Raw genomic sequence first — 25,724 nt, forward strand, 5'->3', positions numbered from 1 at the left:
CGTCAGCTCACTAGTGCAGTAAAGTAACGTTAGCTCACTAGTGCAGTAAAGTAACGTTAGCTCACTAGTGCAGTAAAGTAACGTTAGCTCACTAGTGCAGTAAAGTAACATTAGCTCACTAGTGCAGTAACGTAACGTTAGCTCACTAGTGCAGTCAAGTAACGTTAGCTCACTAATGCAGTAAAGTAACGTTAGCTCACTAGTGCAGGAACGTGTCTCTCTACGTCCCTCTTAAAGTCACGTAGTGTTACACGGTGACTTTACTTGAGGAGACTGTGCTGTCTGTAATTAAAGTCTGTTACATTTGCTTAATGCTGTCAAAAAGGAAACATAAAGGAATAATAATGAGCTTCGTTACCTTGCTGTTGTTGAAGTTGAAGTGGACTCTGGTAGCTCTTGCTCCAATATGATGTCAAGAAGCAAGTGTCCATCGGCACACAACTTTAAAGTCCACTGTCATCGTTTGTGTAACGCAACACAGTAGCGTCAGATTACTAGTGCAGTAAAAGCAGCGTTAGCTCACTAGTGCAGTAAAGTAGCGTAAAGCTCACCAGTGCAGTAAAGTAACGTTAGCTCACTAGTGCAGTAAAGTAACGTTAGCTCACTAGTGCAATAAAGTAACGTTAGCTCACTCGTGCAGTAGAGAAATGTTAGCACACTAGTGCAGTAAAGTAACGTTAGCTCACTAGTACAGTAAAGTAACGTTAGCTTACTAGTGCAGTAAAGTAACGTTAGCTCACTAGTGCAGTAAAGTAACGTGAGCTTACTTGTGCAGTAAAGTAACGTTAGCTCACTAGTGCAGTAAAGTAACGTGAGCTCAGTAGTGCAGTAAAGTAACATTAGTTCACTAGTGCAGTAAAGTAACGTTAGCTCACTAGTGCAGTAAAGTAACGTTAGCTCACTAGTGCAGGAACGTGTCTCTCTACTTCCCTCTTAAAGTCACGTAGTGTTACACGGTGACTTTACTTAAGGAGACTGTGCTGTCTGTAATTAAAGTACGTTACATTTGCTAAATGCTGTCAAAAAGGAAACATAAAGGTATAATAATGAGCTTCGTTACCTTGCTGTTGTTGAAGTGGACTCTGGTAGCTTTTGCTCCAATATGATGTCGAAAGAAGCAAGTGTCCATCGGCACACAACGTTAAAGTCCACTGTCATCGTTTGTGTAACACAACGGATGCCCCCCCCCCCCACCCCAAAAAAAACCCCCTGCTGCACCGATTATCAGACAAGAAAATGATTTTTTTTTAAAAGATCAAGTGACGTTTCCTACAAGATTTCTGGAACCACAACGTTGATTGACTTCATTTAAATTATTAAAATACAGTAAAGATTTGTGGGAAGTGATCTATTCGAACAGAAAAGTAAAATAATACTGGTAAGTTTATGTCATCACATAAAACCCATCACCTCAAAAAAACCCTGCCTTCACTTTTTCGTACAACAGTTACTTTTCACCTTTCTGTTAATAACTACACCTCAGAAAGTATTATTTCAAAAATAAACACATCTATGTGATATTAGTACCTGAAAAGTCCAAGTGAAGCCGGCTGTGTCCTTTTCCTCCTGTTCGACTCTTGTAGACTGCAAACTGTGGTCGTGGCTTTCCTGCTGTTTTTTTATTTTTTCAAACGCGTCACACGTCTTAAGGCGGGAAATATGCAGATTTTGAACACAGGCTTCAACCAATCAGAGCGTGTTTAGGAAAAAAGCTTCTAACTTTTTCATTTTTGAACCGAACGACACAGTTTTTTGACTAAAATCGTTAGTAACAGGCTACGGCTTTGTTTTATTGATTTTTCCTGCAGATTCCGGTTCTTTAGGTCTTTATCTTTCCACAGAGGGTGTTTCACTCTGTAGGTTGTTGTTTAGGTCTTTCACAGTGGAGTTGAAAACACTCAGAGCGGCTCGAAAACGCATTGTCGGGAAATCTTTTTTAGAATATGCTGGGTGTTTATAATAATGTTTCAAATGTTGTATATATATATATATATATATATATATATATATATATATATATATATATATATATATCTTTTCACAAAAAAATTCTGAAAAAAATGATATAAATAACACAAGTATTATAACTCATTTGGGGTTCATATCACTACTTGAACACAGATCTACTAAATCCTTAAAGCTCATGCCCCGTGCGGCACTTTGGTGCGTGATAGCTAAACCTAACATCTGTGTTGAAAATAATGCTAAAATGGATTATAGTGTATTGCTGAAGAAGGAAAACCTGCTCAAAATGATTGTATTGTGAGTCACAGCAACATGTGTTACTGTATTGTGAGTCACAGCAACATGTGTTACTGTATTGTGATTCACAGCAACATGTGTTACTGGATTGTGAGTCAGAATATGTAGTGACAAATGCATTGTGTTTGACTCTCATGGGCCAAGTTTGTTGAAATATTCTGACTGATTTATGTTGTGAAGGAAAGAGCTCTGCTGCCCTCTAGTGACCAAAGCTGAGAATATTGTTTAGTGGCCTGTTGGAAAAGCTTTTTCTGAGTATGAACCTGTGTTCTATGAACACATAATGTTGCATGAGAGAAGCCTGTTCACATATAAAAACAACAACAATTCTAAATAAAACACAGCACAAGCCAGCTCTCTCTCTAAATGACGTATGAATGACATCACAATGTCACGCTTTCCTGTTCTGACCCACAATCCTTCCGCACAGCAGATACATGAGCAAGAGGGTCAAAGTTCAAGGTTCCATGTGATGAGGAAGTGGTATGTCCTCATTAATGCATCAAGCTGCAGTCTGTCCTCATTAATGCATCAAGCTGCAGTCTGTCCTCATTAATGCATCAAGCTGCAGTCTGTCCTCATTAATGCATCAAGCTGCAGTCTGTCCTCATTAATGCATCAAGCTGCAGTCTGTCCTCATTAATACATCATTAATGCGTCCTAGAAGTACACAGGAAGAGTGAAGCATCTGGAACGCAGCCTAAGACTCATACGTGGGTAAGTTGTCCCGCCCCAACAGGTTCAACCAGATCAACAAAGTGGAGTGAAGAATAAAAACACTGTCAGGTCAGACTCTGTTGTCTTAGTGTATTTATTCCAGATAAACTCAACACAACATTTGCTGCAAAGCTTTCTGCTTGATCCTCTGGTCCCTACTAGTCTACATATACAGGAACACAAGGGGACAAAGAGGGGCAGCATGGATCCTCTGAACCATCTGGTCTCCACTACAGAGTCCAGGCTGTTGTCAAAGACTCTTTACAAGTTGTCATGATTTGTCCACAGATGCTGGATTTGATCCTGAAAGACTCTTGTTGGAGCTGTGAGGAGGTTTCTGTGCACAATGACATTTGATCCTGTGAACGCAGCTCAGACTGAGACTCGGTCGACCAGTCCGACTGCATACTTTGATGGTGACGTGAGGAACTCTGATGAAGGAAAAGAAGCTGCGTCGCTTCACTTCGTCTGATGCAAGTCGAAGTGAAGCAGGAAGCTCCTTTTCTCCACAGAGCTGCTGAGGACAGAAGAGAGCTGCACTCTGAGGAAGTCCACGGCTCAACGTTCAGTAAGTGGAGCTGTGATCGGTTGAAATGACGTTAGTGATTGTTGTGACCGTGTGACTGTTTAAAGCTGCTGTCAAACATGTCAGCTGGGAAACAAGATGGCCGCCTGTGAGATTAAACAGAGAGAAGCTGCTGTTAGTTTGAATGTTGAAGTCCAGATGAAGTGTTGCTATGAATGATGAAGAGGAGTTCAGGCTGATCTGGGGTCTGTCAGGACTCTTCCTGACGTGGAGGGGAAGCTAGTAAAATGGTGAGCACTAGGACCCAGCAGGGAACACAGAGCTCACCTGGGACCCGGCCATGACAAAGATGGAAGACGTGTTGTTTTAAAGGAAAAGGTAAAGTTATGAGTAAACCAGCGACAGGTTGAAGCAGGAGGTGAGCCAATCAGAACATGGTGCTGGAGGAGCGGAGGTCCAGCCCAGAGCCTCACAGGTCTCAACCTGTTGGAAACTGTCTCCGGTTCGCCTCGTTCCACCAGAAGAAAGAGTTTTAAAAACAGCACCTTGCACATCTCCACAACGTTGATTATATTCATTTAAATTACTAAAATACCGTAACCCTTATGAGATGAGAACTGTGGTTTAAAAAACAAATTAAAATAATTGTGAAGTTTCACTATTTATGTAAACTCCCTAACTTGCCGTACAAACCTCTGATTAGTGTTTCTACATTAACAAACACGGCCGAAGCTTTTTCTTTTTTGCTCTCCGTGGGCGATTCAAAATCCTTGGCTCTCATTGGTCCGTCAGCGCTTGCTTAGTCATACAGCACATGAGGAAACAGCTGATCATTTTGGTAGTAGATGAGTCACTGTCTTGTGACACCTTTCTTTGACTGAATATGCTTCATAGCACAACAATGCTTCCTGGATTGTGTTTGTTGTTGCAGATGTCGATGCTTTAGGTCTTAATCTTTGTAAAAAGGTTCACTATTAGTCTGTGGGTTGTTGTGTTGTTATACCAAACAATACTGTTTTAAAAGCCCTGGAGCTCTGGAGGAGTCCTTTTTGATTGACCTTGCTCACTCATGCTGGATGTTTATAGTTATGATCACAATATATTTTAAAAGGGATTATTATTTTACTGAACTAATACATACAATAATGGAGACTGGCCAGGTGCTGCCAGTTGCACTGATTAGCTCCGCCTACTAAATACCTGCCATCAACACAGAGAGCTAGAGCACACAGCAGGCTGCTTAAAGCAACAGGGCTTCACCCCTCCATAGAAACTGGGTCCCAACCCTGGAACCAGAGTTTAACTCATTAGACCTTATTTACTGTAACACCTGCAGGCCTTCACAAGTTACCCAATCTACTTCCAACATGGTGAAAAGAAATGTCTTGGACTCAGATCATAAGTTTTCCTGAACCCCCCAGTGTCCAGATTCATCATGAACCACTTTCAATGCAGAGTCCCTGAATTTAGATGCCAACACTAGTTGAATAACGTGGTCTTCAATTCACTTTATTTTATTTTGTATCAGCCAGAATCACAAATGAGAAATTATCCTCAGAGGGCTTTACAACATGTAGACAAACAAAGTCCTGGTTCCAGAACCAGAGAAGAACTGAAGGAAAAATGTCCCGGAAATTACTGTCAGACCGGCCCACTAAATACACGGTTCATAAGAGACTAGAGAGCATTGAGAATGTCTTCTAGTCTTCAAGTCTAGAGACTAGAGAGCATTGTGAATGTCTTCTAGTCTTCAAGTCTAGAGACTAGAGAGCATTGTGAATGTCTTCTAGTCTTCAAGTCTAGAGACTAGAGAGCATTGAGAATATCTTCTAGTCTTCTAACAAGTTTAGAGACTAGAGAGCATTGTGAATGTCTTCTAGTCTTCTAACAAGTTTAGAGACTAGAGAACATTGTGAATGTCTTCTAGTCTTCTAACAAGTCTAGAGACTAGAGAGCATTGAGAATGTATTCTAGTCTTCAAGTCTAGAGACTAGAGAACATTGTGAATGTCTTCTAGTCTTCTAACAAGTCTAGAGACTAGAGAACATTCTGAATGTCTTCTAGTCTTCTAACAAGTCTAGAGACTAGAGAGCATTGAGAATGTATTCTAGTCTTCAAGTCTAGAGACTAGAGAACATTGTGAATGTCTTCTAGTCTTCAAGTCTAGAGACTAGAGAACATTGTGAATGTCTTCTAGTCTTCAAGTCTAGAGACTAGAGAGCATTGTGAATGTCTTCTAGTCTTCAAGTCTAGAGACTAGAGAGCATTGTGAATGTCTTCTAGTCTTCTAACAAGTCTAGAGACTAGAGAACATTGTGAATGTCTTCTAGTCTTCTAACAATTCTAGAGATTAGAGAACATTGTGAATGTCTTCTAGTCCTCAAGTCTAGAGACTAGAGAACATTGTGAATGTCTTCTAGTCTTCAAGTCTAGAGACTAGAGAGCATTGTGAATGTCTTCTAGTCTTCAAGTCTAGAGACTAGAGAACATTGTGAATGTCTTCTAGTCTTCAAGTCTAGAGACTAGAGAACATTGTGAATGTCTTCTAGTCTTCAAGTCTAGAGACTAGAGAGCATTGTGAATGTCTTCTAGTCTTCAAGTCTAGAGACTAGAGAGCATTGTGAATGTCTTCTAGTCTTCTAACAAGTCTAGAGACTAGAGAACATTGTGAATGTCTTCTAGTCTTCTAACAATTCTAGAGATTAGAGAACATTGTGAATGTCTTCTAGTCCTCAAGTCTAGAGACTAGAGAACATTGTGAATGTCTTCTAGTCTTCAAGTCTAGAGACTAGAGAGCATTGTGAATGTCTTCTAGTCTTCAAGTCTAGAGACTAGAGAACATTGTGAATGTCTTCTAGTCTTCAAGTCTAGAGACTAGAGAACATTGTGAATGTCTTCTAGTCTTCAAGTCTAGAGACTAGAGAACATTGTGAATGTCTTCTAGTCTTCAAGTCTAGAGACTAGAGAACATTGTGAATGTCTTCTAGTCTTCCAGTCTAGAGACTAGAGAACATTGTGAATGTCTTTTCTTGGATACGACTCTGCAGCTAAAGTGCCAACAACATGGAAACTGTCCCATGAGTGTATTTAGTGTTGAGGTGAATGAGCTGATTGTCATGATGAAGAGCAGTAATGTGTGATCTCTCCAGCAGGTGGTGCTGTTGGTGTGAAGGTGTGGACTCTGCTATGAGTCAGAGTGAGGACAGAGAGGAGGGAGTCCCTCCCTCTAAAAGCAGTCTGTGTGGGGAACATGACAGCCAGACCAGAGCTCAGAGGTGAGAGGACCATCTCTAACTGTCCAGGACTCTTCTCATGTCACAAAGTCTTTGACTCACTGACTCTGCTTCTACATGTGTGACCAGGATCCATCAGAGACCAGACTGTCCTGGACCTGGACCTGAACCTGAACCTGATACTGGACCTGCACCTGAACGTGAACCTGGACCTGGACCTGAACCCAGCTGTGTGTCCATGAAGAGTGATCAGTCGATTGGTCGTCTGATTCACTTCAAAGATGGCTGCCGTTCTTCTGACCTAGAGTAAGTTCTTAAAACAGATGAAACAGATGACTAACTGTTCTGATTCTCAGTTATGAAACACAGAATTGGTCGTTCATCATTTACAGTGTTGTTTTCATGAAGATCAATCATGACAGAATCAATATATTTTACTAACTGCTCTGTAGCTGTTTGTTTATGAATCATTAACTCTAAACAGTCTCTGGTTTAGGGCTGCAACTAACGATTATTTTAATAATCGATTCATCGGTCGATTATTTTTTCAATTAATCGATTAATCGGATAAAAAAATACATAATTTTAAAGCATTAATTTGCAACCTTTTATTACAAAAACAGAACTAACAGTACAAATTCACAGTGCAACAAATATTAACAATAAAGAATTTATAAAAAACAAATACAAATCAGAAAACTTAACAGGATTTGTCAGAACTTGTTCTCTACACTCACAGACATGCACACTCACAGACGCACACACGCACACACACACACACACACACACACCTGCACACTCACAGACGCACACACTCACAGACATACACACACAGAACTCAGAGAACTAGAGATGATATTCCAGAAGTAATCACTCAATGTATCAACGGATAACTTACGTATTGCACTTTACCTAAATAAAGGTTGTTCATTAGATATGGAACTACAAATCCCAGCAGCACTTCCTCTGCATGAAGCCTCATTATATCAGACTGTTGAACGCAGGTCTGTGTTCTGCTCCTCAGAGGAGATGTTTACGCGTTGCTTCTCTTGAAGCCTCCACGGTATTTTAAAACCAAGACGTTATCTAACCCAACAGCTCAAACACGGGGAATGAAGGACGAGCTAGCGAGCTAACGACAACGGTTAGCCTAGCTGTTAAGTTAGTGAACACGCAACGCGACTATGCAGCGACATGGAGAAGGTACAGCGCTGCAGAAGCTCCTGGAGCTTCAGTCTGCGGCGCTCCGCTCCACTCAACTGTTATGTTCAATACTCAAACATCTCCGCGACTTATTGAGTGGCGTAATAATCGCGCGACACAACGAATCGATAATGAAATTTGTTGCCAACTTTTTTAATAATCGATTTTTCTCGATTTTATCGATTCGTTGTTGCAGCCCTACTCTGGTGCAAACACACTGTGAGTTTATTCCTCCTCTGAGTCGACCAGGAGATATTTTTTAGTTGTAGATTTTTTGAGACAGATGATGGAATAAACCTACAAAAGTCTTCAGAAGAGCTGTAGAGTTCTGGGGACAAGCTGAAGTAGTCTGGGTCCTAGATCCAGAGTTTCAGGGACTACCTGTCATGGTTTAGGGAGCAGTTTCAGAAGACTGTATCAGATTCAGGGGTCTGTAGACTAGCTGCAGGGGTTCTGGGTCTACATTCAGAGGTCTGTAGACTAGCTGCAGGGGTTCTGGGTCTATATTCAGAGGTCTGTAGACTAGCTGCAGGGGTTCTGGGTCTACATTCAGAGGTCTGTAGACTAGCTGCAGGGGTTCTGGGTCGACATTCAGAGGTCTGTAGACTAGCTGCAGGGGTTCTGGGTCTACGTTCAGAGGTCTGGGAACATAAATCTATGCAGACTAGTGGTAGATGTTTGGCACTACCTTCAGAGGTCTGGAAGCAGAGTGCAGTTTGATGAAGAGTCAGCAGTTTAAAAGAGTTTCCTGTTGGAGGGTTGTCCTCCATCATTACATTCATCATTACTATGACTGGCTCCCTGGCTCCAAGTTTTAGTTATTGTGTCTTATTGTAATGACGAGTTGGTTGAATAAGCAACAAATAAGTAACCATAAATAAGTTGTGTTGTCGTTGCCATTTAAGACCATTTATGTTTTAATGGGTAATGGTCAAACAAAACCAGTGAAAGCAGGTAATATGAATCCTATGTGTTCATTAAATCTCAGTGTTTCTATCAGGTCACAGCAGCAGAAAGAAAAGTCTCCTGAACCCAGCTGTGTGTCCATGAAGAGTGATCGGTCTAAAGATGCTTTTATTCTCTTCAGAGATGAACAACGTTCTTATGACCCAGAGTAAGTTCTTTAAACAGATGAAACAAGATGACTAACTGTCACACAGATGGTCGTCCTTCATCTCCAGTCTTTAGCATCTGGTTTATAAAATGTTGAATCATGACACAACATCTTTAACTTTGTTGTTGTGTTTGTGTTGTAACATCATGAACAATAAACAGTCTGTGGTGCAGACACAATGTGAGCTGATGGTTCATGACTCCTCCACAGAGAGGACCAGGAGAGCTCAGAGGTTCCCAGAGGTCCGTCTGCCCAGCAGCATCAAACACACCTGGACTCCATATTTATGGTCTGTACCTGTACAACTACTTTTACATGTCTTCTGTTCACCATCATCTCCATGCTGCACTCTTTAGACCAGTGGGTTGTCAGTCTGTCCAACATGGATCTGATGTTTGCTTCCATGGTTTTAGTTTGTCATTCAGAGAATATTCTGTTCCAGCTGCTGGAGGAGAACATCCTCACTTTTGTGAAGGACGAGCTGAAGAAGATCCAGAAGGTTCTGACTTCAGATTACCCAGAATACTTAGAGATTCAGAGAGAGGATGAGGAGGTGTTGGATGGTGAAGATAAAGAGCAGAGGAGGAGCAAAGAAGCATTTCAGAAGATCTCACTGCACTTCCTGAGGAGCATGAAGCAGGAGGAGCTGGCTGACTGTCTGCAGAGCAGTAAGAGGATTTCTCTAAAGATTTAACATGCTGGATGAATGGAACGTTTACTAATGTCTCAAGAGATGGACCACAATATATTCATACTCATTCTTTGAGGAAATGAACTGTTAAAAATCTATTCTGATCTTCTTGTTGTGTGTTCATTCAGGACTTCTTGCTGCAGTTTGTCAGCGTGAACTCAAATCTAACCTGAAGAAGAAGTTCCAGTGTGTGTTTGAGGGGATCGCTAAAGCAGGAAACCCAACCCTTCTGAACCAGATCTACACAGAGCTCTACATCACAGAGGGAGGGACTGCAGAGGTCAACAATGAACATGAGGTCAGACAGATTGAAGCAGCATCCAGGAAACCACACAGACCAGAAACCACCATCAGACAAGAAGACCTCTTTAAAGCCTCACCTGGAGGAGAGGAACCAATCAGAACAGTGATGACAAAGGGAGTGGCTGGCATCGGGAAAACAGTCCTAACACAGAAGTTCACTCTGGACTGGGCTGAAGACAAAGCCAACCAGGACATCCAGTTCATGTTTCCCTTCACGTTCAGAGAGCTGAATGTGCTGAAAGAGAAGAAGTTCAGCTTGGTGGAACTTGTTCATCACTTCTTCTCTGAAACCAAAGAAGCAGGAATCTGCAGGTTTGAAGAGTTCCCGGTTGTGTTCATCTTTGACGGTCTGGATGAGTGTCGACTTCCTCTGGACTTCTGCAAGAATAAAGCCCTAACTGATGTCACAGAGTCCACCTCAGTGGATGTGCTGCTGACAAACCTCATCAGGGGGAAGCTGCTTCCCTCTGCTCGCCTCTGGATAACCACACGACCTGCAGCAGCCAATCAGATCCCTCCTGACTGTGTTGACCTGGTGACAGAGGTCAGAGGGTTCACTAACCAACAGAAGAAGGACTACTTCAGGAAGAGGTTCAGAAATAAGAAGCAGGCCAGCAGGATCATCTCCCACATCAAGACCTCACGAAGCCTCCACATCATGTGTCACATCCCAGTCTTCTGCTGGATCACTGCTACAGTTCTGGAGGTCGTGTTGAAGACCACAAAGGGAGGCCAGCTGCCCAAGACCCTGACTGAGATGTACATCCACTTCCTGGTGGTTCAGGCCAAAGTGAAGAATGTCAAGTTTGATGGAGGAGCTGAGACAGATCCACACTGGAGTCCAGAGAGCAGGAAGATGATCGAGTCTCTGGGAAAACTGGCTTTTGATCAGCTGCAGAAAGGGAACCTGATCTTCTATGAATCCGACCTGACAGAGTGTGGCATCGATATCAGAGCAGCCTCAGTGTACTCAGGAGTGTTCACACAAACCTTTAGAGAGGAGAGAGGACTGTACCAGGACAAGGTGTTCTGCTTCGTCCATCTGAGTGTTCAGGAGTTTCTGGCTGCTCTTCATGTCCATCTGACCTTCATCAACTCTGGTGTCAACCTGCTGGCAGAAGAACAAACAACCTCCTGGTTGTCAAAACCTAAACCAAGACATCTCTACCAGAGTGCTGTGGACAAGGCCTTACAGAGTCCTAATGGACACCTGGACTTGTTCCTCCGCTTCCTCCTGGGTCTTTCACTGGAGACCAATCAGACTCTCCTACGAGGTCTGCTGACACAGACAGGAAGTAGCTCACGGACCAATAAGAAAACAGTCCAGTACATCAAGAAGAAGATCAGTGAGGATGTGTCTCCAGAGAAAAGCATCAATCTGTTCCACTGTCTGAATGAACTGAATGATGGTTCTCTAGTGGAGGAGATCCAACAGTCCCTGAGGTCAGGACGTCTCTCCACAGATGAACTGTCTCCTGCTCAGTGGTCAGCTCTGGTCTTCATCTTACTGTCATCAGGAAAAGATCTGGAGGTGTTTGACCTGAAGAAGTACTCTGCTTCAGAGGAGGCTCTTCTGAGGCTGCTGCCAGTGGTCAAAGCCTCCAACAAAGCTCTGTAAGTACAGAGAGAGAGCTATATTCATATATCATAACTTAAATACTCTGCTATCTTTTCTACTTATTGTTTATATTTTCTTCCTCCTTGTCTCTTCAGCCTGAGTGACTGTAAACTCTCAGAGAGAAGCTGTGAAGCTCTGTCCTCAGTCCTCAGCTCCCAGTCCTCTAGTCTGAGAGAGCTGGACCTGAGTAACAACAACCTGCAGGATTCAGGAGTGAAGCTGCTGTCTGCTGGACTGGAGAGTCCTCACTGCAGACTGGAGACTCTCAGGTCAGGATTCATCAACATGTTCAACTAATGGACACTCAAATCCTGATTTACATTCATGGATGAACTCGTATCCTCCTTCAGATTGTCTTAAGATGTGATATGTGTGTTATTGTGTGTTTGCAGGCTGTCGGGCTGTCTGATCTCAGAGGAAGGCTCTTCTTCTCTGACCTCAGCTCTGAGCTCCAACCCCTCCCATCTGAGAGAGCTGGACCTGAGCTACAATCATCCAGGAGACTCAGGAGTGAAGCTGCTGTCTGCTGGACTGGAGGATCCACACTGGAGACTGGAGACTCTCAGGTATGAAGAGGCTGCAGCCACAGAGCATCAGTCTGATAGAGGAGGTAGAGCTGGAAACCTGTTCTCTGTCACACTGTCAGCCTGGTTAATATGACCCTGACACATCAAGCTGACCTCAAGCTACCAGAGACTCATCTCACTGTTTGTGTCCCACATCAGACCATCAACACAGACAGAAGTAGTCAGGGAACAGCAGGCAGGATGAGCCAGAACAGGGAGGTGATGAAGCTGTTGTGTTTCTGGAGTGTTGCCTTGTCTCTACATCAGAAACTAGGACAGTGGTGTATCCTGACACGTTGACGGCATCATGGTGGGTTGACGTGCATCAACGTCGTCACGCTGCAGGTTTTGGGCTCATATGAAACTATAGTTTGATGTTTTGATGCTGGTCATCTGCCTCTAGTGTGTGTTGCCCTTTAGTCCAGACATTACTGGAGGTTTACTGGAGCAGATGCAAGGTGAGAAATCCAAACAGGCGGGGTCGGCAACGGGAAACCAGTCAGAGGGTAAACGCCGGAAAGTCTGTCATAAAGTCTGTGGTGCTGTAGTGATTTCAGACTTCTTTCTCCTTTACTTTACTTCTGAGAGACAACAGTCATTATTACACAAACACAAGAGCTTGTCAGAACCAAAACATCCAACAATCAAGACTTCTAGATTGACAACGGATCAGCTGACTGTGTAAAGGAGAAGAGTCGTGTGGTGCTGATGAACACAGAGAATCGTCTCCATCGCTGCAGCTCTGCAGAGCTTTTCAGCCTCTTTTAGCTCCTAGTTTTGGTTCTGAAGCTCATTTCCTGTTTGGTTCAGTCTCAGGCTGCGGTCGAATAGTCAAATAATCACCTCCTAACGTCTAACCCTCAGCACTTTTCCTTCACCTCTGTGGAAACGTCACGGGGTCAAGGAAAGATGGGAAGGAGACTTCATGAGGAGTTAGGAAAAGACAACCGAGTGTTTAGAGGATCAGACTCCACTTTCACTAACGACGTAGTTCTGACGCGACGGCAGGCGATGTTAGTGACGTCGGTCTGTCTGCAGCGGTGAAACTACAACGTTGTAGTCCATCTGCACCACAATAAAGCATCTTAAATACTTCACCTGTGTTCTGACAGTGTTGCGTCATGCAGAGGATTAAACAACCCGGTTCATATATTACTTTATGAATATAAACAACCCGGTTCATATATTACTTTATTAATATAAACAACCCAGTTCATATATTACTTTATGAATATAAACAACCCGGTTCATATATTACTTTATTAATATAAACAACCCGGTTCATATATTACTTTATTAATATTAACAACCCAGTTCATATATTACTTTATGAATATAAACAACCCGGTTCATATATTACTTTATTAATATTAACAACCCGGTTCATATATTACTTTATGAATATAAACAACCCGGTTCATATATTACTTTATGAATATAAACAACCCGGTTCATATATTACTTTATGAATATAAACAACCCAGTTCATATATTACTTTATTCATATAAACAACCCGGTTCATATATTAATTTATTAACGAGGTTGGAATAGAAATGAACGAAGGAATATGAAAGTGAAACCAAGAGATTTTACACAGAGAACAAAGCTACTAAACTGTTTCTGTTCAGTTTCAAACCTGCTGAATTAAATAGTTCTCCCACTAACGAGGTGTGTCATATGTGTGTCTCATATCCATTTATGTAGTTTGGTTCATATGCAGATTATAATCTGATCATAACAATATGCAGACAACAGTTTATGAAACACAACTTGATAGTGTTTTATTGTAATGTAACAAAATAGTTGATTAAAAAGATGATTATCATAAACATGAGTCAGACTGAAGAGCTCGTCCAGTTTAACTCTTTCATTAAAGCTTCTGTAACTAAAGTAAAATAAAAGAGTGAGACTGAAGCTGCAGTTCAACACCAGAGAGAATATTAATACAGCAGTTTCATCACTTTACAGCAGTTTCATCACTTCACAGCATTGTCATCACTTTGCAGCAGTTTTATCACTTTGCAGCAGTTTCATCACTTTACAGCAGTTTTATCACTTTGCAGCAGTTTCATCACTTTACAGCAGTTTCATCACTTTGCAGCAGTTTCATCACTTTACAGCAGTTTCATCACTTTGCAGCAGTTTCATCACTTTACAGCAGTTTCATCACTTTGCAGCAGTTTCATCACTTTGCAGCAGTTTCATCACTTTACAGCAGTATCATCACTTTACAGCAGTTTCATCACTTTGCAGCAGTTTCATCACTTTGCAGCAGTTTCATCACTTTGCAGCAGTTTCATCACTTTACAGCAGTTTCATCACTTTGCAGCAGTTTCATCGCTTTACAGCAGTTTCATCACTTTACAGCAGTTTCATCACTTTGCAGCAGTTTCATCGCTTTACAGCAGTTTCATCACTTCACAGCAGTTTCATCACTTTACAGCAGTTTCATCACTTTACAGCGTGTTCAACGTAACGTTCATAGTTTTCCAGACGGTTTAACAGATTATTGAAAGTATTTACAAGTTACGCTACTTATTATTTTCATGATCTGCGTTTGTCTTCATGATCGTTTGTTCTCGTGAACGGACGAATGAAACGTCACTTTAAATGTTGCCGCCGCAAGGGATTGTGGGTCGGCATCATCTCCTTTCCTTAAGGAAGGTCCAGTGGTTCCTAAGCTAAAGGAGCTAAGTTAGGAGGCATGAAGCTCCTTTCCTTTGCGTTTAGAGCAGGGGTGTCCAAACCTTTTGCAAAGAGGGCCACATTTGATAAAGTAAAGATGCCGGGGGCCAATTGTTCCTTCTGACATTTTTTAAACCACAAATGTCACATAAAAATACACACTCATACTGTCACAATTATCTTTACTTTTAAAATGACAATGTAACCAAATATAATGTAATCAATTCTGCCTTTCGTTCACTCAGCTAACAAAGAACAAACTGAATAGAATAACTTACATTTCTATGAGTTAAATAACGTTGCCTCGTGAACATTTTAAACAGGAGTTCAAAGTAATGCGCAGTGGTCTGTTATCATTAAACTTTAAAACAAGTGAATTTTGCCCGTGTCTTTTACAAGATCTTTTCAGAGGGAAGGGGCGGGGGAGGGGGAGGAGAAGGATCGTTCAGGGGCCTCTTACGCTCTCCGGCCAATCACAGGGAAGCAGCGTGCTTGTTAGCAGGGTTGTGGCCTGTGATTGGTGGAGCAGGGGGGAGGCGGGTGGCTTTGGAGGAAGTGCCGTGTGTTGTTGTTGTAGTGAGTGTGGGGGATGCTACGCGAGCCTGTTAGCTGTTCCGCATTGAGCTACAGTTAGCAAAGAGCCCCGTTACTTGAATGTGAACATTGCTGCAATAAACCTGCGAGTTAAGGAGACCAACGTCGTCATTACTGCGGCGTCGTCACTCACTGGCTCTTGTGAGGAGTCGCTGTTGCGCTGCTAGGTAGCTTGGAGTTGCTTCACTTTTTCAGCGCGCTCACTCCCTGTTAGCTTGTCGTACGTTGTAGCATGTTTAGACTCGTAGTGTCTCTCTACGTTGAAATCCGTAAACAAGGCAACCGTCTCTCCAAATCAGAGAAACACAATTGCCTTGATTTTCATTGAAGTATTGTAATTCCCACCGCACCTGAAGGCGGCGGCCCTCACCGCCAACTTTTCTCTTTTTTTGCCGTCGAGAAGGATTCGCGGCACAGACGCAGAGCCAGATGACATTAGAATGGTGCGGCCACCATGTGGTGAAAGAAGGAATTACATCTTTCACGTTTTTTGATTTATTTATTCTGTGGGAGGAAGCCGGAGAACCCGGAGAGAACCCACGCAAACACAGAAAGAACATGCAAACTCCACACAGAAGGACCTGCAGACCAGTGTCCGAACCCCGCCCAGACCGGGATCCGAACCACAGAGCCTCTTGCTGTGAGGCGTCAGTGCTAGCCACTACACCACCGTGCATATATTATATATATATCACTTTGTTCAGTCTCTCTCTCGTCAGGAAAAATACAGAAACAGTTTTTTAACTCAGCAAGACTTTTCATCCACTTTCACTGAACTAATTATTTTTGGTCTTTCTTTCTGATTCTACTTTAGTCTGGACTCATTATAAAAAAGGTGATTTCATTTGAACATGAATGTTATTTTTCTTCTTGTTGATTGTTGTCTCTTCAGACTGAGTCACTGTAAACTCTCAGAGAGAAGCTGTGAAGCTCTGTCCTCAGTCCTCAGCTCCCAGTCCTCTAGTCTGAGAGAGCTGGACCTGAGTAACAACAACCTGCAGGATTCAGGAGTGAAGCTGCTGTCTGCTGGACTGGAGAGTCCTCACTGCAGACTGGAGACCCTCAGGTCAGAATTCATCAACATGTTCAACTAATGGACACTCAAATCCTGATTTACATTCATGGATGAACTCGTATCCTCCTTCAGATTGTCTTAAGATGTGATATGTGTGTTATTGTGTGTTTGCAGGCTGTCGGGCTGTCTGATCTCAGAGGAAGGCTCTTCTTCTCTGACCTCAGCTCTGAGCTCCAACCCCTCCCATCTGAGAGAGCTGGACCTGAGCTACAATCATCCAGGAGACTCAGGAGTGAAGCTGCTGTCTGCTGGACTGGAGGATCCACACTGGAGACTGGAGACTCTCAGGTATGAAGAGGCTGCAGCCACAGAGCAGAGGCGGTTTTAACATAGAGACATAGGACGGCGGCTGCTTGGGGCCCCCTACCAGTGGTCGTAGTAGAGGGGCCCCCAACCAACCTCAAAAAGGCCGGGGGAAGAGAGGAGGGGGGGATAGGAAGGCAAGACCTCTTTACCTAAAACGGTGGCACTCCGTCAACTATTATCTCAGTGATCCCGGAGGAAATGACATTCCTCATCCGATATGAGTATAATGTTTTTGGTCTTTTATCTCGCCCCGGACTAAATCTTTAGGATTTTTGAAATTTCGAGTTAAGTTCTAGGTTTTGTTGAGGGTGTTTCACAGCTCTGTGCTGTCAGGTCCCCACAGTGGGCTGTAACTTGTCTCAACCCGTATAATGAGTGCGTGTATCGTCTACACCTTCTCTCTGCCTGTTTGACACCATCTCATCATTATACTAACACTGCACAGTTTTCACCCAAAGATACTTCCCTTAAGTCTGTTCGGTAGATTCAGTCGTCACTTCTGTATCTCACGGTTGGTGGACAGGGAAAAAGGGTTAAATTGTTCTAAAAAACCATAACTTTGTTTGATGTCAGTCACTTACCCAATGGTAAGGCTGAGATTTTTTATTTTCGCTCCAATCACTTCTGACAATTTCAACTCAATGAAACAGTGCTCAGTGTAAAAAGTAAAATGAAAATAAAAACTAAGTTCAGAGCTGGTTGAAAACTACTTTCTCTGTTTGGTGGTCCTGTACTGCTGCCAGGCTCTCTGCTCCTGATAGCAGAAGTTTCCTCCAGACTAGCTGGGTTCCCTGTCCCAACCCCTAAGGGCTGGGACAGGGTGGATAAGATTTTTCTCCTGCTCTAGTAAAGTTGCATATTAAGTCTAGTCTTCTCTAAATCTGTTCTTCCAGACCGTGGTCTGGTGAACAAGAAGAGTAAAAAGTAAGAAAAGAAGCAAAGTCTGAAGAGAAGGGTTCGAAGAGAGTGAGAAGAGAAGAAGAGAGGAAAACCTTCTCCTCTCTGTGCATCACCTCTTGTACCTCACAGACACCCTTAACCCCTCCACCTTTTCTTTAAGGCTCAGTCCTAGATCTTGCATCTAAGATAAGCTAAGGGTTTATTGCCTAATATGGTCACACTGGCTGCTGGACCCTAATACACAGGAGAGCTTTTTACTTTTACCCATAATATAGAAAAGATTATATAACACAGCAACTTATAACATCCTATACATTTTATACGATCTAATCACAAACTGTACTTCAAATGAAGACCAAACAGTACATATATTCCTTCAATGGTTAAAAAGATAATGGTTGTACATAAAAAATCAAAATGGTTATACAAAAAAAAAAGAAAATAGTTATACGTTTTTAATGATTACACTTTTTTACTTTCATAATTTCTCAGTCTCTCAACAAGAAATCCGTTGAAACGTTGAAGTAGTAGTTAAAATGTCCAGTTCATGGTTATCTGTCGTGTCCACACACCCCTACTTTCACAATGAAATGCACTCGTCCGTAACGGTGCGCAGCGCGAAACATAAACACACAGTGACAGGAGGAAATTACACAGAGACGATTCAGAAGAAGCAAGACAAGAATAAAAGCAAAAATGAAACAAAGTTATCCAAGCGGCTCAATTAAAAGAAAAAAAAGAAAAGACACAGATAAATATTTAGGAACGCTGCCAAAGATGACACACTTTTTTACGGCTACTGGGGATACAGGCAGGAGCGCCGAGCAGACATTGACTGTGTTTCCCAGATTTGTTAAGACGCTCTTAACCGCTAAGAGCGTCTTAGGAGCGTCTTAAGAGCGCTGTGAAAGAAGGACGTGTTTCCCAGAGTCGTTCTTAGCTTAAGATGTTCTTTCACTAAGAAGGAAACGTAAGATCAGTCTGATCCACTCCCTTTTAAAAACCAGAGGATCCTAATCTGGATTCTTTTGGATTTTTTGCAAATAAAACATATAAATCATAAGAAAATATATTGATGTTGAATTAAACACCAAAGCCGTTGCTACAAGAATCAGTCAGCCATTTAAAAAAACTCAAACAGAAAGAAAGATAATCATAAAAGTATAAAACAAAACAAAAACCCAAATCAGCCCAAAATCAGCATGTTTCCAGAACCAGCAACCCTTAGCTTGGTGCTATCAGAAAAATCCTGATGTCCAGAAGCAAGACAATTCCACACAGAATCCAGACATTCAAAATCCTTCCAGCTCAAAGAACCAGGGAGATATGAGCCAAAGAACACACAAACATGAATCGCTTTATTTGCAAAAAAAAAGTTTAGTATTTGCTGATTATTCAGCAAATACTACTTAACTTTTTTTTTTTTTTTTTACAGTTTAATAATTGTTAATGTGTGTGCTTGTTTTATTTTAAAGGGAAATATTGGTTATTTTATAAATTTAAAAAAAAAGAAATCTGAATTTTTTTTATTTTTTCTTCTCCTCAAATGTGACTAAATGTTACAAATGTGAGCCCTCGCCTGACTTTTTTCTGTACTAAATCCTCTCTAACTTTGTTCTGCTTCACTTTATCAAAGCAAAACAATGCAAAAATGTTAAAAGTTTGAGCTAGGATTTGGGAGAATTTGCGCAATGCGGACACACATCAGAATGCCACCACACGGGACGAGGTCCACCAGGTCCACTGTGGATTTCATGCCATGGCTGAGATCCCGGTGATTGGTGTCGTGGATCACACACACACACACACACACACACACACACACACACACACACACACACACACACACACACACACACACACACGCACACACACACACACGCACACACGCGCCCGTAGCATAATTGCATAAGTGTGTGGACCACAGCGTGTTGTGTGTGATTCATGCTCTGATAAAGTGGTGGGTGATGGATTAATCTGGCATGGATTGATTTAGTTTCATCTCCACGGCGGTGGACAGCTCCCACTAAGAGCGTCTTAAGAAGCTTCTTTGGCGAGATCTTAAGAAGGCAGTTAAGAGCGCGTCTGGGAAACACTCGTATCTTAGCGCTACTTCTTAGCCGAAGTCCTTAAGAACGATCAAAATCTGGGAAACGCAGCCATTGACGTTTTATAAATATTAATATCTTCGCCAAAATCCTTCACAGAGATATGGTTTCAAATCTGGTGGAATCAGTAGACCAGGGGTCCCCAAACTTTTTCCTGTGAGGGCCACATAACTTTTCTCTTCTCTGACGGGGGCCGGGGTCAGTTTGTAACAGAAAGAGTGAGACGATCGCAGGGATGCCTCAACGTAAACATTTATGGTTTTCCAGAAGGCCACACATAACCACACATCACCAAATATTAACCCTTTCTGGGTTCTTCACAGAAAAAAAGTCCAGGAGACATTAACTTTCTGTTGTGCACAATCTTAACAGGTAAAAGTTCAGCTGAGGTGTCAGAGCAGAGTTTGTAGCTTCTAGCAGGCTTGTAGACGCCGCTGTTTGCAGCTCTCTCTCATCAACTTCCCTGTGAAAACCACAAAGCAGCCTGAGAAACCAAACTAAGTGATGCAGCACCTACACAGCACAATACATTTCACTACCAGTATGGTTGTGGAGATGGATTTAATCCCAGTAGATTTTATTCTAACTAGATTTGTTTCACTAACAAGGACCACGCTTCTCCTAACTGGTGTTGGTGGAAGGTTTATTATTCAGAACCATAGATTCTTGAGCTGGAAAAGGAAAAGGGATGTGATGAGGGGGTAAGGGATGAGGGAAGAGAGTGAGGGATGAGGAAAGGGAGTGAGGGATGAGGGGTTAAGGATGAGGAGAAAGAGGCGGGTTGGTGCACCGGCTGAGGCGAGTGACCGTAGGTGGCGTCGGGGGAGTGGAGACTGTGGGTGGAGGCCGTCTCTTGGCAGCTCTGTAGTTCAGAGTCCCCCCTTTATTCCTGAGGGGGGGGGAAGAGAGAGAGAGAGAGAGAGAGAGAGAGAGAGAGAGAGAGAGAGAGAGAGAGAGAGAGAGAGAGAGAGAGAGAGAGAGAGAGAGAGAGAGAGAGAGAGAGAGAGAGAGGTCTGTTCAGTTTCGAACCTGCTGAATTAAATAGTTCTCCCACTAACGATGTGTGTCATATGTGTGTCTCATATCCATTTATGTTGTTATGGTTTATATGCAGATTATAATCTGATCATAACAATATGCAGACAACAGTTTATGAAACACAACTTGATAGTGTTTTATTGTAATGTAACAACATAGTTGATTAAAAAGATGATAATCATAAACATGAGTCAGGCTGAAGAGCATGATGAGCTGTCGTCATGGGCCAATCAGAAGAAGCTCCATGAAGTAACAGAGGATGAGCGGATGAATAATAAGTGGTCCATGTGAACATGAATCCCAAAGCTCTGTGATGAGAGTGATGTCATGTCCATGTTTCATGCTGCTCTGACCCCCCTCCTCCTTTCAGGGTGGAGCCTGCTGGAGTCCGATGGTTCAGACCAGGTCTGAGGAAGTGTAAGTGGGCTTTGAGTTTGATGAACACATTCAACCATCTGCACACTGTGACATCACTCATTCACATCTCTGATGTCATCATCAAAGTGTCACTAGATGAACAGATGATAGATTAATAACTGCAGCTGTATTGTGTCTTGTTCTCTCCATCAGATTCCTGTGAACTCACACTCGACACAAAGACAGTGAACAAGAGACTCAAACTGTCTGACAACAACAGGAAGGTGACGTATGTGATGGAGGATCAGTCATATCCTGATCATCCAGACAGGTTTGACTGCTGGTCTCAGCTGTTGTGTAGAACTGGTCTGACTGGTCGCTGTTACTGGGAGGTCGAGTGGAGAGGAAGAGTTTCTATATCAGTGAGTTACAGAGGAATCAGAAGGAGAGGAAACAGTAAAGACTGTTTGTTTGGAATGAATGATCAGTCCTGGAGTATGGAGTGTTATGGTGGTGTTTACTATGTCCGTCACAATAAGACAGAAACACGCATCACCTCCTCCTCCTCCTCCTCCTCCTCCTCTGGTAGAGTAGCAGTGTATGTGGACTGTCCTGCTGGCTCTCTGTCCTTCTACAGAGTCTCCTCTGACACACTGATCCACCTCCACACCTTCAACACCACCTTCACTGAACCTCTTTATCCTGGGTTTGGGTTCAGGTTCTGGTCCTTGTCTGAATCCTCAGTGTCTCTGTGTTCTCTGGAGGATTGAGAGTCTCCTCCTGGTAGAGAAACCTTCTCTCTGCTGTCCAGATAGTTCCTCCTGTACAGGATGACACACAGCTGATGTTAGCTAGCGGCAACCTGGGCCCTGTTCCACGTACCTGGTTTACTGATATAGCTGGATAACTTCCAGGATAAGATGACGTAGATCAGGATTTTCGGTTCCACAAAGCCAGTTTAGATCACATGTAGTCATGATCATCTTCTGCTCGTCAGCAGAGAAAAGAGACCGTCTTTCTCTGAGTTTATTTGTCATTTTAGAAAGAGAACATCATGAATTTGGCGTTTGACTTTTCTCCCTTCTGAAGAGCAGCGGGCACGCACAGTTATCCTGAGAACTGACGTCTGGTTAGAATGAACGAGAGCGTTTGAGGGAGGATCCACCTTCAGGGAACCGACATATCCTGTAGTCAATCATCTTGTTAGGTTAAGCTGGATAACAGGACATTTGATCGTATTTGTGGAACCACGTACGTGGAACAGGGCCCTGATCTCTCAGTGGTTGTAAACAGCTGCAGCAGGTGAGGGGTACCTGCTGCTGGTCTTGAGACATTTGTTTGTGTGAAGAAAAACCTCCGAATGTCAAACGAGAGTCTTTCTGGATCAGATTCAGCTTCTGTGGAGAAATAATCACAACTTGTAAAGAGTTGTTTTGATTTGAACAAACTAAATTCATCATCTTTGATCGTCGTGCAACAAATGAAAAAACTTTGATAAGTGACGTTGATATCAAATGAATCCTAGTTTTGGATGATTCTAGATCATAATTGATTTCTTGCATTATCCGTTGTTGTGACCTTTAACCTTGTTATTGTAAAAACAAATAAAACTGGTTTGTATTTTGTACTTTCCAACCAAAGTCCAGTCTTGCTCGTCTCTGAAATCGTCTCCATGAGGTGAGAGAGCTCTTCTCCTGCGATAGGCTGACAGGAGTGAATGATTGTTCACTCCTGAAGGTTCCCAACCACACGGGTTCCTCCTCCAGTGGTGGCCCTTTAACACCTTTTAAACAACGACCTGTTTTTAGGCCCTTTCCTGAAGAATTGCATACCCAAACTATAAAGAGTGTGTCTCTGCAGCCACTAGGGCTGTTTGAATAATGTTGTGGTTGAGGATTGGCTTATGTAAACTACAAGTTCTTTACATTTCTGAGGTTCTTTTTATTATTCCTTCTTCTTTATTGAATATAATCATGAGTTAAGATAGTTTCTATAGTGTTGCATAAATTAAAACACTTAGTATAGTCATGTTTTATGAGTTAAAATGTTTTCTATATTATTGCTCATATACGCTTTGACATATTCCTGTTTCTATAAGGGGAAATGTTTTCTCTCACAAGTGCATTGATATGTTTCTGTTTTAAATGACAAAGTCCAAATGAAGTCATAAGTAGATATATGATCATGGGAAGATCTGCTGCAGAGAGGTATTGACCCTGTGACCCAAGCCAGAGCATGTTGAACCACAGACACCCATTACTCACTAATGAAAGGTCTGACGCCTGTAAGCTTATCATGACGCCATCAAACAGCATCGGCATGTTTCATCTGCCAACTCTGCGCACAAAGGCGCCAGTCTGACTGACACCTGGTCAGACTCCCTTTCTGCAGCTTCATCTACAAACGCGCGATGAGCGAGTGACCAAAGACAGATCAGTAAATCACTGTCGACAGTCACCCCTACTGTAAGACCCCTCCTCACATTTGCCTATAAAAACAGAGACAACGGAGCACTTCTTCAGTTCCTTCTCGGACTCTGTCCCCGAGAATGAGCCACTCTATTGGAGCAATCAAATGGAGACTTTCTATGCTGTGAGTAAACTGAGTCTCTTAGCGCTGCGGGGAAAACCTCCAAGAACTAAGAGGCCGGGGCACGGTGTGTTGAGCATCTGAAACATATCTTACTTTTGGACTGTCTTTCAACTCTTGCGGGGATAACCTCCAAAGAAAGGAAGTTGCAGTAAAAGTTTTTATGTATAAATAACCCCTGTTGAAATAAATCTTATATACTCTGGAATAAGAGTTTAATTCTCTTCTTAATGGGGACTCCCGTTTAATGGAAGGAGATTACTTCCAGGTTGTCGGGACTCAGAGGTAACCACCGGACCGGGGCCTTTGACAAGTGAACGCAATCCAGCAGGAGTCCTGCCCCGTTTCAAGATCCAGACAAGTGTGAGTAATCGTTTGGACTTTTGAGTTTAAAACGGTTCATCGTCCCTTCCTATTAGAGGAAACAGTCTGGTGAATTACGTGGCACAATAGTGCAGGTAAGCCGCGAGGGAAACCAGACGAAAGAGGTTTTTAACATCCGTCATCGTCTCTATAAAAATGTAATCGAAAGCAAACTGTTCGGGGTTCTAAAACGGGCCCTTCTCACACGGCTGGCGTAAGAAGAAGGAGCTCCCCCTTAGCTTTGACCAGGTCAAGGCCGAGCCCGTTACATTGTTATAATGAAAGGAACACATGTGAGATGTTGTTCAGATGTGTAAATATCAGTCTACATGTTTCTGGTTAAGAGGAAATGAAGATGACACACAGGAAGAAATGAAAAGGTTTCAGGTCCAATAATTGAAAAAATCACAAAGGTTGACTTTGATGAAGTGAAGCCATGTTTCCCAGTCTGTTTTTTTTTCATTGAATGTGTTTGTTACAAGATGAAATGTAACAGGTGTCTGATTTTTCATACAGCGCCACCATCAGGTCAAACAATTGTGGTTTATGGTCAAATACCTACTAAACTAATAGCATTCCTTTCCGTTGTTTCCTCCTAATGTTGGCAGGCTAACACACGGACATGGTGACCATGGTATCTAGCTAGCATTAGCGCAAATGGCCCCACTGAGCTGCTAGCATGGCGCTATGCTACAAGTCTGGTGTTATGTGCATCTCTCAGGCCGCTTTAAGACCTGCACATTGCAGCGTGATCGGAGATCTTGCCGGGGGAAGAGGAGAGGAGGAGGGGGGGATAGGAAGGCAAGACCTCTTTACCTAAAACGTTGGCACTCCGTGAACTATTATCTCAGTGATCTCGGAGGAAATAACAATCCTCATCCGATATGAGTATAATGTCTTAGGTCTTTTATCTCGCCCCCGGCTAAATCTTTAGGATTTTTGAAATTTCCAGTTAAGTTATAGGTTTTGGCGAGGGTGTTTCACAGCTCTGTGCTGTCAGGTCCCCACAGTGGGCTGTAACTTGTCTCAACCTGTATAGCGAGTGTGTGTATCGTCTATACCTTCTCTCTACCTGTTTGACACCATCTCATCATTATACTAACACTGCACAGTTTTCACCCAAAGATACTTCCCTTAAGTCTGTTCGGTAGATTCAGTCGTCACTTCTGTATCTCACGGGAAGAACCAGAACTTTGTTTGGTGTCAACCACTTACTCAATCGTGAAACTGAGATTTTTTATTTGTGCTCCAATCTTACACCAATTTTCAACTCATTGTACCAGTGGTCAGTGTCTAAAGTAAAAAGATAAATAAAACTAAGTTCAGAGCTGGTCGAAAACCACTTTCTTGGTTTGGTGGTCCTGCACTAGTGCCAGGCACCCTTCTCCTGATAGCAGAAGTTTCCTCCAGTCTGAAGCTGGAGCCCTGTCCTCCAGACTACCTGAGTTCCCTGTCCCAACTCCTAAGGGCTGGGA

At 42.6% G+C, this 25,724-nt stretch overlaps 1 protein-coding gene across 1 annotated transcript; it reads left to right on the plus strand.

The window, feature by feature from the left end:
- Positions 1–6,655: 6,655 nt before the first annotated feature.
- LOC137779610 (NLR family CARD domain-containing protein 3-like) lies at positions 6,656–22,067 on the plus strand. The gene is made up of 12 exons (XM_068567650.1): positions 6,656–6,780; positions 6,880–7,044; positions 8,942–9,055; positions 9,266–9,344; positions 9,498–9,723; positions 9,875–11,663; positions 11,763–11,936; positions 12,060–12,233; positions 16,406–16,579; positions 16,703–16,876; positions 21,311–21,357; positions 21,511–22,067. Exons 1-12 carry the CDS (start codon positions 6,692–6,694, stop codon positions 22,065–22,067), a joined length of 3,762 nt encoding a protein of 1,253 aa, XP_068423751.1. The 5' UTR covers positions 6,656–6,691.
- The last annotated feature ends 3,657 nt before the right edge of the window (positions 22,068–25,724 follow it).

Source organism: Clinocottus analis, unplaced genomic scaffold (assembly GCF_023055335.1).
Source record: "Clinocottus analis isolate CAN_PGR_092001 unplaced genomic scaffold, fCliAna1.0.p SCAF_8, whole genome shotgun sequence".
NCBI lineage: Eukaryota > Metazoa > Chordata > Actinopteri > Perciformes > Cottidae > Clinocottus > Clinocottus analis.

Coding starts and splice junctions, on each gene's coding strand:
- LOC137779610 (XM_068567650.1), top strand. CDS start 6,692: ATGAGTCAGAGTGAGGACAGAGAGGAGGGAGTCCCTCCCTCTAAAAGC. Junction 9,345..9,497: donor ACCTGGACTCCATATTTATG/GTCTGTACCTGT, acceptor ATTCTGTTCCAG/CTGCTGGAGGAGAACATCCT. Junction 11,937..12,059: donor TGCAGACTGGAGACTCTCAG/GTCAGGATTCAT, acceptor GTGTGTTTGCAG/GCTGTCGGGCTGTCTGATCT.